The 16,009-nt window shown below is 46.1% G+C and overlaps 1 protein-coding gene across 2 annotated transcripts in view; it reads left to right on the forward strand.

Annotated features, from left to right (window-relative positions):
* Positions 1 to 16,009, forward strand: part of BMERB1 (bMERB domain containing 1) — a 105,107-nt gene that overhangs the window by 58,946 nt on the left and 30,152 nt on the right. For both annotated transcript variants that reach the window (XM_006212083.4, XM_072942663.1), the window contains exon 2: positions 2,295 to 2,418. In XM_006212083.4, coding sequence (XP_006212145.1) covers positions 2,295 to 2,418 — 124 coding nt within the window. The remainder of the gene's footprint in view (positions 1 to 2,294; positions 2,419 to 16,009) is intronic.

The raw sequence follows: 16,009 nt of genomic DNA on the forward strand, positions 1-16,009 counted from the left end.
GGAGAACACAGACCTGCTTCTGGCCTCTAGAACTATGAAAGAATAAATTCTTGTTGTCTTAAGCCACTCAGTTCATGGTGATCTATTACAGGAGCCACAAGAAAGTAAGACACCACCTTTGACTTGAAGCTGTGAATGGATAGGGGGAGTGGGACTTAGAATGCCTGTGTGAGCAAGGGGCAGTAATGATGGGGCAAAGAGCATGTGTTTTAGAGGCTGACCTGGGATCAGCCCCTTCCCTTGCCAGCTTTGAGCCATTCATCCTTATTTGTTAAAAAAAAAAAAAGAACAACCCAATCCTTCTGGCTTGTGGTGAAGATTAAAAGAGAGGGCATGGCAGAGCAGGATAATAACAAGGTAACCATAACCATGCATTGAGCGTGGTGTGCCTCGGTTGACTCAGTCCTCACAGCTGGCCAGGGTGGAAGGAATCAGCAGATGTAGGTGATGTGATGCTGGCCTCAGAGTAAAGCAAGAACGTTCCGTCCCCTCCACCTCCTCCTCTACCTACGAAGGGCCTTGGGACATTGCATCCTTTAAAACCCAGCCATTTACTCTAGAAATGTGGCCCGAAGGCACCTCTTAGATACACGCCGAGATTTATCTCTGAGAATGCTCATCACAGGGCTGCTTCTGGTGGGGGAAATGGCAAACAACCTAGGCATCTGGGGGTTGGTGAAGTGATTCATGACACAGCCACAAATAGAAAACTACACAGCCTTTCACACTGCTGCTGGGAAAAAGCATCCAAGGACGTGCGGAAAAGCTCATGAAATGTTAAGTGAAAAGAGCAGGTGATAAAATGGTGAGACTTTAACTTTATATTACAAAAACCAGACCTACATAATGGTGTATATGTGTGTGGGTGTGTGTATACAGATATACACATATATAACATCTTCAACTACTAACATCTTGGTGCATTTTTTACCATTCTTTAAAAAACCATGTATGTATTTATATAGAACATTATACATATAAAACACATATATAAAACCATGTATATTAACATATATATGCACTCTACATATACAATATATAATCACATAAATTACCATATACATGCATTGGGAGAATGTGCACTAAAATATTAATGGCAATACATGTGGAAGTATATATACACACACATATATATACATACACATGGTTATGGAGTGAATGATGTTCTCCCTGAATTCATCTTTTGGAGACTTCACCCCCAGTGTGGCTGATTTGAAGATGGGGAAGTAACTGAGATTAAATGAGGCCATAAGGGTGGGGCCCTGATCCCATGAGATTAGTATCCTTGTGAGAAGAGACACTGGAGAGCCCTCTCTCTCTCTCTCTCTCTGCTTGCACACAAAGAAGCTGTGTGAGCACCCAGCCAGAGGGTGGCCATCTACAAGCCAGAAAGAGTTCTCACCAGAAGCTGATCCTGCCAGCCCTTGATCTGGGACTTCCAGCCTCCAGAACTGTGAGAAAATAAATGTCTCTGGGTCAAGCTACCCAGCTTCTGTTGTTTTGTTATGGTGGGTATGAACTAACGTACATGCATATCTGCATACATACAAGCAGATATACTTACACATTTGCATATATATGTAGTGCCTTTCTATATTCTATATATATGTGGTATATATATGGTTACATATATGGTTTTTTATGTGACTGCATGTGAGTGTGTGTGTGTGTGTGTGTGTATATATATATATATATATATATATAAAACTCTAAATATAAGATTGGGAGAATGTCCATCAAAATGTGGCTAGTGGTTCTCCCTGTCCGGTGGGGTTATGGATGACTTTTTACTGTGCACTTTTTTCGCCTATCTGTATTATTTGAATTTCCTACAATAAACTTGTATTATTTCATATGACTATTCCTTACATCCCATAGTATTCTTATAAGATAATTATTAATGGTATTGCTATAAAATAATCATTACAAACTTCCTTCTGCCTTAAAGTTGGTGTTGGTCTTGGGACAGGGTGAAATGGCCACGGTCAAAAGGACCAGAGGCTCAGAAGCTGGGACCAGGCAGGGACTGCCAAGGCCATGTGTATGACCTTGAACAGGTTTTGGTGACTCCACCTGAGCCTCCTCTTGCCTTGTAACGGGGTTCCCATGGAAATGTGCTTTCCAGTTTCCGAAAGGCCCGCTCACAAATACACACTTGCAGCCCTGGCGGAGATCTGCGTGTCCTTGAGGGCGTGATGGTCGCTGGAGCAAGGATGGGGGCTGCCCTGAGGGAATTTTTGAAAACCGATGCAGCCTCAAGGTCTTGACACCTGCATTTCCTGTCTCCTGCACAGATCAGCTGGACATCATCTCCATGGCAGAGACAACCATGATGCCGGAGGAGATCGAGCTGGAGATGGCGAAAATTCAGCGTCTCCGGGAAGTCTTGGTCCGACGGGAGTCTGAGCTCAGGTTTATGTGAGTGCCTGGGGGAAGTGGCGCGGAAAAGGACAGGGTGTGGAGGGGGAGGCCCCCGGAGAAACTGACATTTACTGTTTATTACTCTGTGCCGGGCACTGAGATAAAGGCAGTACATACATCCTCACTACTGCCTAGAGGAGTGGGTATCATAATCTCCCACTTTATACCGTTGAGATTGAATTCAGGCCAGTCTAACTCCAAAGCTCAAGCTGCTGGAGAAGAGAAAAGGGTTAAGAGAGGGAGATGGGGACCCAAAGGTGGTACCCTGTGCTGGCATCGAATGAAGGCACACACTCTGGGTTCAGATAAGCCTGAGGTTTTTTTTAAAGCTGGGCAAGCTGAGGCAGGTAACTTAGCCTCTCTGAGCTTCAGTTCCCTCATTTGTAAAATGGGGGAAAATAATAATACCTCTCTCTCAGGGTGATTAGCAACCCCGGAGTCACATGACTTGAAAATCCATTGCCTACAGAGCACAGCATTCTGGAGGAATTACAGGTGGTCCTTCTGGAGAAACCATCATTTTGAAAGTTGGGCTCTGGCAGATAAACAGTGAGAGTTTAAAAGCAAAACAAAACAAAAATAAAGGGTTAAGAGGCAACCCTACACTGTCTGGAAAATTCCCTACACTGCTGGTCAGCTCCCGACCCAAGAAGTGCACTGGAAGAAATCATGACATCACACCTTCCAGGCATGAGCAGAGCGCCTCTCACCCACTTTTTAATCTGATTTCTCACAACCCTATGGGGCCGGTTATGGGATTATCCTGTTTTGCAAATGAGGAGACTGAGGCTTGGAGAAGATAAGAACCTGTTTAGGGCCTCCCAGCAGGGAGTAAATAGGCAGGTTAGGGTTCAGATCCAGCTCTTCCTGCCTTCCAAACCCATAGTCTCATTGCTTAGTATATGACCTTCCCTCTCACCCCACGAGACAGACCTTGATATTAACAGCTGCCATTTATTCTGCTCTCTGCATGTGCCAGACCCCGTGCTAAATGCTCTGTGTGCTAAAGGATCGCTTCTCCCAGGAGCCAGTAAGGAAGGTTCTAGAACATCCCCACTTTATGAACAAGAGACATCCTCCCTTTCATCTGGGAGTAAGCTAAACCAATACACAAGGGTTCAAAAGCAATCCTGCCCTCCCTCCCTCCCGGTGTTAGTTTTCTCTTTTCTTTTTTTTTCGAAAGCACTTGACGAAGGATTGGTGGTGTGGGAGAATTATCAGCTAAGATTATGGGTTCTGTCAGGTTGCTGGTGATTCCAACAACTGAGACACCAGGATTGGACGTGATGCTTTTGAGATGCCTGTGGGTCCCCCAGGTAGGGATGCGCTGTGGGAGGGAGGCTCTGTATCTGAGTCTGAGGTGGAAGGGAAACCATTGAACCAGACGTGGGTCGTGGCCTCACCCTCACATCAAGCCGTGGGGACACCCGCACAAATGAGTCGGCAAAAACAATGATGATTGAGGTATAGGATCTGGGGGATGCTGCGGTCTCCACGCTGCTCCTCCTTATGGGTGGAGTCGAGGTGCAGGGCAAATTCAGCTCTCCAACGTTTGGTGAAAGAATACGGAATAACTAAGAGTTCAGTGGCAACAGGAGGCTTTGAGGGGATTATCACCTTTTGTAAATAAGAAACACCATAACCGTGAAAATTGGAAGTCTTTCTTCCTCCACCCCATCTTTAATCCTAGTTCACAGAAGTGACCTGTGTTGGTGGTATTGATGGGTGGTGTCAGCACTACTCCTCTATTTCTTAATATATAACCATATAAAGGATGATTAAGTTAGTGCCTGGTTGTCTTTTTTTCTATTTTTGTGCTTCCGAGTTTTTATTTTTTACGTTCTCAAAGAGTATCGTACTTGTATTTGGTTCTAAAACTTTAATTAAGCTTCTGTTCTTATCTATAGATTGTTTCTAACATGAAAAGCGTATCACTAGCATTTGCAACACCCTCCCTTGTTACTGAAGGAAGGGAAACAAAGAATGTGCGTTCTGCTTGAAAGCACTGAGGAGTGCCCTTCAGTCCACAGGTGCTCAGAGGGGTCAAGGTTGCTTTTGCAAGAGGGCCTGTCACTGCACGCTTACTGGCCTTTGCATTGTGTGCGTGTGTGTGTGTGCGCGTGTACATTATCTCCACATCTGGCACACACACAGCAAGTGCTCAGTGACAAGAAGAGATGACACGTAAGCTCTAGCCCTGGGCCAGGCGCTGCAGTCAGCTCTTGACTTGCGACCTCACTAAATTTCCCCATCGTGCCCAGGAGTCTGACTGCTTAGAGACAAATGTCAGCAGGAGACACATGAATAAATAAAATTATCTAAAGGAGACAGAAGGATGTCAGTGTAGTCAGGACGTATTTTGGGGGCTCAGTGACATTCTCCAGAGGAAGGGCTGGCATGCTGGCCCCCGGAAGTCTTGCTAACAGCCTACAGACAGCAGTGGATGATAATGAAGGGGTCCCCCAGGCCCAGCCTTTAGAATTTGCAGCCTTGCCTGGAGGTACACTCACCTTGTGAATTTCAGAGATGCAAGGTAGGCTTCAGGCTGGCCAGGGTAGAGGTCACGGCCCACTTAGACCTGGACAGACACTTCATCCATCATCTACAGCCTCTCAGGCTAATAGGCTGTCTGTGAACCATTCTTGAATTCAGTTTCCTGGCTCTTTCTCAGAGCTAAGCCCTCACATAGCTGTAGGGCTTATGGTGCAGGTGGGTCCTATTCTTGTCTCCATTTTTGAGAAGAGGGAATTGGAGGGTAAGAAATTTACCCGAGGTTGCATTAACTAATAAGAAGCCAAGCTAGGATGGAGTCTGACTCCAGAGGATTTATTGAGTGATGGGTGAAGGAGGAAAGGAATGAAGGAAGGAGGGGAGCTCTGAATATATCTGCCAAGAGTGTAGCCTTAAAGAATGTAAGTTCCTGAGCTCCTGATCCTTACTGTTGGATCTCCCCAGCATCTTGAACAATGCATGGTGCTTATTAAGCCAATGAGTGTTTGTTGGATGTGCAAAAAAAGTATTCTTTCATGCTCCATCTTTACCCCAGCAACTTCTCTTCACACACACACACCCCCACCCCGGAGACTCCTAGGCATAGAACAAGAGGGAAATAGAACTTCAGCCCGTACTCAAAACTTACGGGCTCAGTTGGGAAAGCTCGGAGCGATGGGAATGTGACAGCCCTTGACTGAAACCGCCCCAGTGACTGTTGCTGTAATAACCAGGAGGAGATTGGTTTTGTCACACCTGCTGAGACATAGTCGAGTTAATACCTGTCAGCTCCCGTGGGGACGGTGCCAGTCGGACCGTATTTCATGGCGAGGGCGTCTTCTCACTTTCACGTCTGCTGCGCGTTGACTCTTTTGAGAATGGGTCTGATGGCTGCCGTCCCAACACCCCAACATTCAGCGTTATTTTTTCCTGCGTTTCGCTCTTCTGTCTCCTCTGTCTTGCCCTTTTCCCCGGGACTCGCAGCTTCTGCTGGTTCTCGCCCTCCTCCCTCTCCTCCCAGGAAACTGGCGTGAACGCATGAGAAGTGGGCTCAGGGGGCATCCTGGCTCTCCCGCGTCCTCCATCTGTGACCTTGGGCCCGTGACAGAATTCAAAAGAACTGCTGCTTACCAAGGGCACTGACATACTGCACACGAGCTACACAAGTGTGCTGCATGCATTTGCTCACTTGTTTTAGCTTGTTGACGCCTTGTAAGAACCCTGAAGGGGGGGATTCTATTCCTTCTGTTTGTTGAAGAAACTGAAGTTAGGTGAGATAGCTTGTTCCAGGTCACCAGCTAGTATGGCTGGAACTGGGATTTGAGCCCAGGGTGTCTGTCCCAGAGGCAGAGCCCTGAACCCCAAGTTAGTCTATTATTTTTATTCCCAACTGAAGGAGCTCTTTTCTCTTTGCCTTGCTCTTTGCAAAGACAACCCCCGGGTCGATGTCCGCAATCCCACAATCCCACATGGGGTTTTGTCTTGCTCCACCATCTTGAATTGAGTTGGATGGAAACAGACATGATTATACTGAGTCAGGTATGGACTTTTTCATGCCCTTTCTCTGAAGAGAAGTGGTTTATTTGGAGCCTAGAATGATGAGCTCCAATTTAGTCAAGGTTTTCAAGTCAAACTGCTGGGAATTTGCAGTAGTGCCCTGTTCCTGTAAAGGTTCTCAGGGACCAGAAGGGTCAGTGTTAGTAGAACCCTTATTGTGGGTCCACAGGGCTGAGCCCTGTGCTCACGTGATCACATCACCTGCAGGAAGTGCCTACTAATGGGAGGACGAGTCAGGAGCACCCCCAGCATACCTGCTCGCCCTGCATAAGGCCCACCAGGTCAAGTTCAGAGAAAGGCTATGAGTGACCCCAGCAGGCACGTGTCTCCACCACACACCCGGTGCATCTGCAATCAATATCCTCCCTTAGTTTGTCCCCTGGTTTCCAAGTCACTAAATAGCATTTAGAGATCTCCCTCCTGAAGTCTGGCAATTTTATGAGCTTCATTTGAACGAGTCAATAAAGCCCTCAGTATCACGAAAACGCCTCTGCAAAAGGCAGCAGACGTCCAGGAGGTGAAGCTCAAAGCCTCCTTTATTCCGTCCTTGACCCTCTGTGCCTCCCACCTCCTAATCCCTCCCTCGCGGACCCATCCCCATGCCTCTCGCCATCCTGTCCTACGGAGGCTGTCAACAACCTCGGCTCATTTTCTCACCCTTAATGCCGGCACTGACTCCCACCATTAGCTTTTCATCACTCCTCCTGCAGCCTCTGCTGGCCCGCCCCAGCTCTTCTGCATCTTCTCCCCAAGCCTGGTCCTGCTGTTAATCTGAGTTTCAGATAATTAAGTATCTTTGGCCTCTGAACCGGGGCGGGGGGTGGTTATCTTCATTTTACACCCGTTTGCTGTGTTATCATAGGAGGGGGAGTGGGCTCTGTCTCTCGGCTTGCTCTGGGCAGCGGTGACTTTTAATCAGCGAGAATCAAACCTGCAGCAGGCAGGGGAGGTCGGCGTGTGAAGGACAGATTTCAGGAGCACAGCCCTTGAGTTCCAATATTTTCAGTAACTTCCTTTCATTAAGAAGGACCAAATATGGCAAAGAGGTCAGGCCCTAGAACCTGGCAGAGCTTCAGGGTGTGTGGCGAACAGTACCTGAGTTATAAACAGCAGGTTTTTGAATACTTGCTATGCCGAGCAGTGTTCTAAGTGTTCTACATGCATTGATTCATTTCATTCTCCCTACAACTCTACAGACAGATAACACCCTCCCTCCCCATTTTATAGATGAGGAAACTAATGCACAGAGAAGTCAAGTAACTTGCCCATGGTTGCACAGAGTCTATTAAATAACAGGCAATGACATAACCTTGGCATTCTGTGTCTAGAGTCCATGATCTCTATCATTGTGCCATGGGTCTCCCAACTGGTTTTGAATCCCAGTTCCACTTCTTACCAGCTCTGGGCCAACTCTTTTACCCTGTTCCAGCCTCAGTTTCCTCCTCTGTACAACGGGATATTGATGTCTCTGGCAGCGTTGTAGCAAGGGATGGAAAGAGAGGACACATGAACGTGGGTATTACTCCCAGGTAATAAGCGCATCAAAATGTTCCTTCCTTTAACTGTAACACTGTGTTTGGGGGAGAACGGAGGATCAGGGTTGCTTAGTTATCTCCAGAGAAGACCCAGAAAACACTCCTCTCTGAGAAGCTAGGGAGTGGCTCTCAACCGTCAAGTCCAACTCTACACCAGGGCCTTGATTTTATGATAGTTGTTATTTTTTAAGAATTTTATACTCCTGCAATTCCTTTTCCCTTTAATGAGCTGATAATTCTGAAGCCTGTTAGGAAAAGCTTCAAGCCAAGGGCAAAACGAGGCATGTGCGTTTATGTAACTTGACACTTCTCAGCCACGTTTGGCAGTTCTGCGTCACTCTGGTTGTTCTCTGGGTTTTAAATAGCATCTCCTTAGAACAGGTCACCGTCGCCAGAGCCACTGTACATATCAGGTGGGAAGAGATGCCTTTAATTGCGAAAGATCTAAAAGGAAAAAATATATCTTGGACAAAATATACAAGTGTTTGAGGAGTTGGGGAAGGAAGGGAGGAAGGAGGCTCAAGGGAAGAGGAAAGGGATGGAGAGACCAGGGAGGATGGAGAGTGGTCCAGGTGAGACCTCTGAATGGAAGGACCCTCCTGAGTCTCTAAGTTTGCAGGGAGGTAGGAATGAGGGTGGGGATCTGGGATGATCAGATGGAGAGGAAGAGCCACCCCCTCCACTGGACAGGCTTCTGCTGCTCCAAGTTCCCTCACAAGCAGAACAAATTTCAGAAAAGGAAAATCTTCCCTCTGGGAGCTCTGACTGTCTTACCATAAACGATTTTATGCTCTTGGCCCTAAGGATCTCCTCTGAACCTCCTGGGCTCTGTGATGGGAAGGGGATTACCATATTGGGCTCTTATGATGGTTAATTTTATGTGTCAACTTGATGGACCACAGGGTGCCCAGATAATGTTATTTGGGTATGTCCGTGTGGGTGTTTCTGGATGACATTAGCATTTAAGTCAGTAGACCAAGTAAAGCAGATTGCCCTCCCCAATGTGGGTAGACCTCACCCTATCTATTGAGGACCTGAATAGAAAAGGCTGAGTAAGAGGGGACTTTTTCTGCCTGACTCCGTGAGCTGGACGTTGATCTCTTCTTGCCTTTGAACTTGAACTGAAAAATCAACTCTTCTTGGGTTTCGAGTTTACCAGCTTTTAGACCAGAATTTATACCATTGGTTCTCCTGGGTCTCCAGATTGCTAACTGTAGATTGTAGGTCTTCTCAGCCTCCATAATCCTATGAGCCAATTCCCTGTAATAAGTCTCTTTTACCTATCTGTCTGTCTATCTATCTATCTATCTATCTATATCTTTATAAATCTGTGAATCTCTATCCAACAGTTTCTCTGCTTGATGTGCCCTAGAGCTGCTCTGTCTAATTGGATATGCGCTAGTTCCATGTGGCTATTTCAATTTAAGTTAACTAAAATTAAATAAAATGTAAAATGCAGTCCTTCAGTAGTCCTAGCTGCATTTCATGTGCTCATTAATCAGTTGTAGCTAATGGCTATCCAGTTGGAAAGCACACATTTTTGTAGAACATTTCCATCATCACAGAAAATTCTATTGGGCAGCGCTGTCCTAAAGAAACTCTCACACATGAGTGTTGGGAGGCATATTCTAGAATGTTCGTATCAGCCTTGTTTATAACCGGAAACTCAAATGTTTATCAATAGCAGAAAAAGACAAATCAGTTGAGGTCTATTCATACCACAGAATATTATACAACAGTGAAAAATGAATGTGCTACAAGCATGAACACAGATGCATCTCAAAAACAAGATGTTGAGCAAAAGATTTATACAAAGTTCAAAATATGTAAAATCAACAAATATAATTGTGCAGGCATCCATATAGGGATGGTAAACTACACAAATAAAAAGCATTATTAGCACAAATTTAGCATAGTGCTTACTTCTGAGGGAACAGAACTCAATCTGAGCTTCTGAGGGTCACATACAGGTTATTACTTAACATAACTGTTTACTTTGTGATTCCATAAACTTTATTTGTATATGTGTATTTTGTGTGCATTTTACGTATGCTTCACCCACACACGTGCACCTTTTTCGCCCATTTTTTTTATTGTGGTGAAATATACACAACAGAAAATTTACCTTCTTAACTGTTTTTAAGTGTACATTTCAGTGGTATTGAGAACGTTCTTCTTGTTGAGCACCCATCACCACCATCCATCTCCAGAACTCTTCAACTCTTACAAAACTGAAACCATGTACCCATTAAACAGTAACTCCCTATTCTCTCCCCCAGCCCTTGGTCATCACTGTTCTACTTTCCATCTCTATGACTTTGGCTAATTGAGTAGGTGGTACCTCATATAAGTGGGATCACACAGTGTTTGTCTTTTCAGACACACACACATTTTTAAGGGGGAAATGCCGAGAAAGCAGAGGAAGCATAGGATATGACATCTTTACTTGAACGTCTCAAAGATACATCAGATTCAATATGTCCAAGTCCAAACTCATGATCTCCCTGCTCCCTGACCCCATCCCCAGCAAATCTAGCTCTGCAAATAGCCTGGCAACACCATCTATCTATGGAAACCCCAGGTTCTGAAACTTAACCCCTCCCAATTTGCCACCTTATATCCCCCTCAATTGGTGTCCTCATCAAGGACACAGTCCTCCCAGTCCACCCCCAAATTTTGTCGGTTTTACATCCTAAAATGGTTTTCAACTGTCCACTTTTCTCCATCTCCACGGCCACCACCAAGTCCACATTCCTGTTTCTGTCTTGGATCTTAAGAGCACCCCAGCCCTCTATCCTGCTGCCCTCCAGGCAGCCAGAGGGAGCTTCTCAAAACACAAATCAGGCCCTAGCTCCCAGCTTTAAACACTCTCCAGAGCTTGTTAGTATGAGGAACCCGGTGAGGTACCTGCGAGGTCTGTTCCCGCCCCATCTCCCCTCTTTACATCTTCATCCATTCTCCCCCTACAGCCCTCACCCCGGCTCTCCATGGGCCTCCTTTCAGTCCCCCACCCACTAACCATGGGGGCCTTTTTGTCCGTGCTGTTCCCTCTGCCTGGACACTCTCCTCCCGCCCACCTCTTCACCTGGTTATCTCCCCACTCCCTCCAGGGCTCAGATCCAGGATCATTTCCAAGGGGAAGCCTTCCCAGCACTTCCCAGTCTGTGTCCTATCCTAACACTGCAACCAAGATTCTTTCCTCCATGTATAAATCCGTGTTCATCAGTATAGGTTCATGTTCACCATCTCTCTTCCGTTTGATGCTGGCCTTGCTGAGGACACAGGCTGAGCCATTTTCACTCCCAACAGTGTCAGCAGCACCCACACGTGGCCAATCTCAGTGTAGGTGCTCGGTGAATATTTATCTAACAAATGAGCAAGGGCTCGGCTTCCCTATTTTTCCAGACCCTGACCCATTTCAGGTGGCTCAATCCGTAGCATTCCTCCAGAGTGACAGCTTGACGCAGCAGCTTGCAGTGTAGACACTTCACTGAGCGTATGAGTTTCCTGCGGCTGCTGTAACAAATGACACAAAGTTGGTGACTTCAAACAATACACACTTACTCTCCTGTCCTTCTGGAGGCCAGAAGTCTGAGGTGGGTTTCAATGGGCTGAGAACAAAGTGTCAACAGGGCCAGGCTCCTCCTGGAGGCTACAGAGGAGAATCCTTTTCCAAGCTCTTTCCCGCTTCTAGAATCGCTTTTCTTGCATTCCCTGCTGGTCGTCCCTTCCTCCATCTTCAAAGACAGCAGACTGGAATCATCCAATCTCTGCTGACGTCATCATATCCCCTTCTCTCTTCTGAGTCAGATCTCCCTCTACCTCCCTCTTACAAAGACAGTTGTGATCACCTTTAGGGCCCACCTGTATTATCCAGGATAATCTTCCCATCCAAAGATCCTTAATTTAATCACACCTGCAAAGTCACGTTTGCCATGTAAGGTAACATATTCACAGGTTCCAGGGATTAGGACGGGAATATCGTGGAGAGACATTATTCAGCCCTATTAAGTGACTATGGCAGTTCATTTAAGGGCTAAGTGCAGACCTGGACTCCCTAGCAGCGACAGTGATGGGGATGGCCGTGGCAAGGCTGAGCGGAGAGGAAGGTAACATACATCACGTGGAGAACCCATATCACTTCTTCTTATGCTGAGTTTTCATCCTTCTTTGAAATCTCTCAAAGAAAAAGCATCTTATGAGACAGAGAGAGAGAGAGCATGCTCTGTAATGCATGCATGGTGGGCTGACAATTAAGGGCTCCCCCCCTCTTTGCTTGTCCCTGGAATGATGCCGATTTGAGTGGCAGGAGGGGTTGAGAAGTGCTTGCCTGTATCACTTGATGATCTCAATGGAAGACCCAGCTCTTTGCTCTGGGTTTAGTCCCGAATCAGATAGCACATGGCTGGTGCCTCATTTCCACATTCCTCTTCAAGAACCAACTCTCTCTTGATATTTCCAGGACAGGATGCTCAAAGAGAAATGAGAGGGGGGAAAGCAAACAACTTAGCAGATATGGCTTCGTGTTTTGGGTCTACACGGCATAGCCACTCTTTAAGACAGTGTCCTGATTTCTACCTTTTGCTTGATTTAATTGGCTGCAAGTCATTGAGTGATCAATTACATAGATCTTTCCTCTAGGATTTTAGACCCACTCCTGGTCCTACTGTCCTCAGTCCCCTAAATGCCTCAGGAGGTTCAAATGAGATTAGGTCAATCCAAGACACTCCTGGTTGGGTTCTGCCAAAGGAAGAGCAGCCTGTTTTTTCATTACTAAATGACCTGGTCTTTGACAGAGTTGCTTTCTGATAAAAAGAGAAGCCTATACTTTCTCCAGATTTTATTACGTCTATGTTTGAATTCGAACTCTGCCCTGTAGGCTGCATGATCTCAGATAGATATCTTAACCTGTCTGAGCCTCAGCGGCCTCAAATGTCAAATGGAGATGCAGCCAATATCTCCCAGGGTGGTAATGAGGAATAAAAGCAATCATGTGTGTTAAGTGCCCAGCCCAGTGCCTGCCACGATGTAAGTGCTCGTTAAGTGTTCCTTTCCTTTCCTTTCCTTTCATTCAGGAAGAAATTGAGTTTGGAAATTAACAGATGGTTAGTAAGAGCAGACATTGGACCCTGCTCTTGGTTTTTAGTAGCAGGTTATTTATTTTGAAGAGGGGGCACAGGAGAAGGGAGGAGATTGGAATGAATGTTTCTTCCTTGGCGTGGACATACACACAGACTGGAGAGGAGATGGCTCTGGGGCACCTGAGTCTTGAAACATCTGAAGGACTGTCATGTGGAAGAGGGTGCTGATTTCTTTGTAGAACTAGAACCAATGTACAAATGCCGCCGTGAATCCGATTACCATCCCTGAACAAGAGAGGCCTTTCCCAATACTTGGAGCTATGAAAGTTGGAAGCTTGGGAGGTAATGAGTTTCTGCACCTGGGGATATCCAAGCATTTATTTATTCCTTCCTTCATTCATTCAACAAGCATGTGTAGTGAATCAGTACAGAAAAGACCTGCCCTAATGGAATATGGGGGAGGAGATGAAATCTGGATGTCTCCAGTGTGATGGACAGAAGCTTCAGCTGGGCAGTGGGATGGGATAACTGGTGCTGAGATGCTACAGTCAATTCTTAATCATATCAATATTATTAATTTATCTGACAGCTCTGAAGTACATACATGTGCCAGGCACAACGCTAAAGGTTTTATAGGAATCACCTGCTTTCATCTTCATAGCAACCTGATGAGGCCGATATTATGATAAGCCACATGTTACAAATGAGGAAATTGAGTTTGCAGAAGTTAAGAGACTTGCCAAGATCATCCAGCTAAGATTTAGTAGGGTAGGATTCTGGCTCCAGCAGCCTGACCCCAGAGCCCGACTCAGCTGTGTTCGCCCAGTTCTAACTGTGGCCTCCCAGCCCAGCGTTCCTCCTTAGAGAACCAGCCCCAGGTGTGGGGGTTTCCATCCTCTCCCTACTGCCCTCCTCCAGGCCTGAGCTAATTGGTCCAGGTTGGCTCAGTTTGAGCCAATCAGAATCCCTCTCCTGGGATACAGAGAGACTGGGCCAGTTAAGTGATGGGAGATTTGCAAACCAAAGACTGTGGGTGAGCAGAGAAAGCCTTCCTTTGGCAGGAAAGACAGCACAGCTGCTTTGAGAGTAGCTGATGGGTCTTACTCTCAGAATCTGACTTAATTGGTCCAGGATGTGGCCTGGCCATTGGGAGTTTGAAGTGCAGCTTGGGTGGCTCTCCCCTGACCTCCCACTGCGCAGATGTCCCCTCACCTCCTCCCTGGTGTCTGTCAGCTGCTTACTGATGATTCATCTTACTTTATTTCTACAGTTTTTTTCTTGATGAAAATTGGCCTCAGGCAGAAGGTATAAAATCTGCCCTACGTTAGCCTGACTCTTTGGCAGGCCAACAGGTACTTCTCTCTCCAGGAGCTTAGATCGTGATCAGAATCAGAATGAAATGTAAGTTTGTGGTCTCCCATGGTGTATGGTTATCCCAGGGCCATCTGTTGTCCTCACCATCCCACCCGTCATCAAAATTCATTGATTATGCTTTTAATCAAAACCAGTGCTGTATTTATCAAGAAATTGACAATCATAAGCTTTCTAAAAGCTCATAACCAGGAGCAGAATCTATATAATCATTCAGCAATGATGGCTTTCAATTTGTTCCATTGCCGACCCGTTTTTGACCCCTAAAAACGAACACAGGGTTTCTTTTTTTCTTTTTTTTTTTTTCATTTTTTAAGAAATCAAGTGAGCAAGCCAAGAGTTGGAAGATGTGAGATTTCTGGATTTCTTCACTGAACCGCAGAGGGGTTTTAGGATTAGAGTGTAGTAATGGTTTTGTTACCGGAGAATAGGTTTCTTGTCTCATGCAGGAAAGAATTCAAGAGTAAGGAATAGTAAAGTAACAGTAAGTTTATTCAGGGAGATACACACTCCATGGACAGAGCACAGTCTGTCTCACTCAGAAGGGAGAGCGGCTTAGGAGATACACACTCCATAGGCAGAATGTGGGCCATCTCAAAAGGTGACAGGGAGAGAGGCTGAGAGGTGTGGGAGTGTTTAGTGAAAAGTAAGAGTAGATACACACTCCACAGAGTGTGAGCTGTCTCAGAAGGCGAGAGAAGGAGGGACCACCACCAGCAGTGGGGTTGCTAGTTTTTATGGGCTTGGTAATTTCATATGCTAAAGCTTAGGAGGATTATTCCAACTATTTGGAGTAAAGGGCGGGGATTTCCAGAAATTGGGCCCACCCACTTTTGACCATTTATGGTCACCCCGGGAACTGTCATGGCGTCTGTGGGACTGCCATGAAACTCAAAGCCTATTGGAAGTTGAACCTTCTATCGTCTTTGTTCTAGCCAGTTTGTCCTGTCCTCAATTGCTGTGTCATTCCTTCAATGGTTATACCCTGCCCCCTTGCCTCCTGTCTCAGTTTAAGTGGACCCTAGAGGCAGGCGGTGGTACAGAAATTCAGCTCTACCACCACCTAAGTACTGTAAGCCTCAGGTCCGTCATCTGTAAACCTGGTGCAGTGACAGCTCACACTTCATAGAGTTGGACTGAGGAGTAAATGAAATAATGCATGAACAGAACTTAGTATAGAGCCCAGCCCTCTGTAAGTACTTTCTATGGTGCTTATAGATTCTGCAAACTATTGATACAGGGAAATGTGGGGTGAGAGGTTGACCGTGTCCCAGGTCTCGGTTGAGTTGCTAGGACGCACCCTGACAAGTGTACAAGGAAGGAGTCAAGAGTGAGCCACAGCTGAGTAAAAGTAGATTTATTCAGAGATACATACTCCATAGAGCTCAGGCTGTTTCAGAAGGCAAGAGAAAGGCCACGAGGTGTGGGGGTAGGGCGCTTAGTTTAAACTAAAAGTAGGTACACACTCCATAGACAGAGTGCAGTCCATCTCACTCAAAAGAGAGTTGTCATGAGGTGTGGGGGTTGTTAGTTTTTATGGGCTCAGTAATTTCA

Source organism: Vicugna pacos, chromosome 18 (genome assembly GCF_048564905.1).
Source record: "Vicugna pacos chromosome 18, VicPac4, whole genome shotgun sequence".
NCBI lineage: Eukaryota > Metazoa > Chordata > Mammalia > Artiodactyla > Camelidae > Vicugna > Vicugna pacos.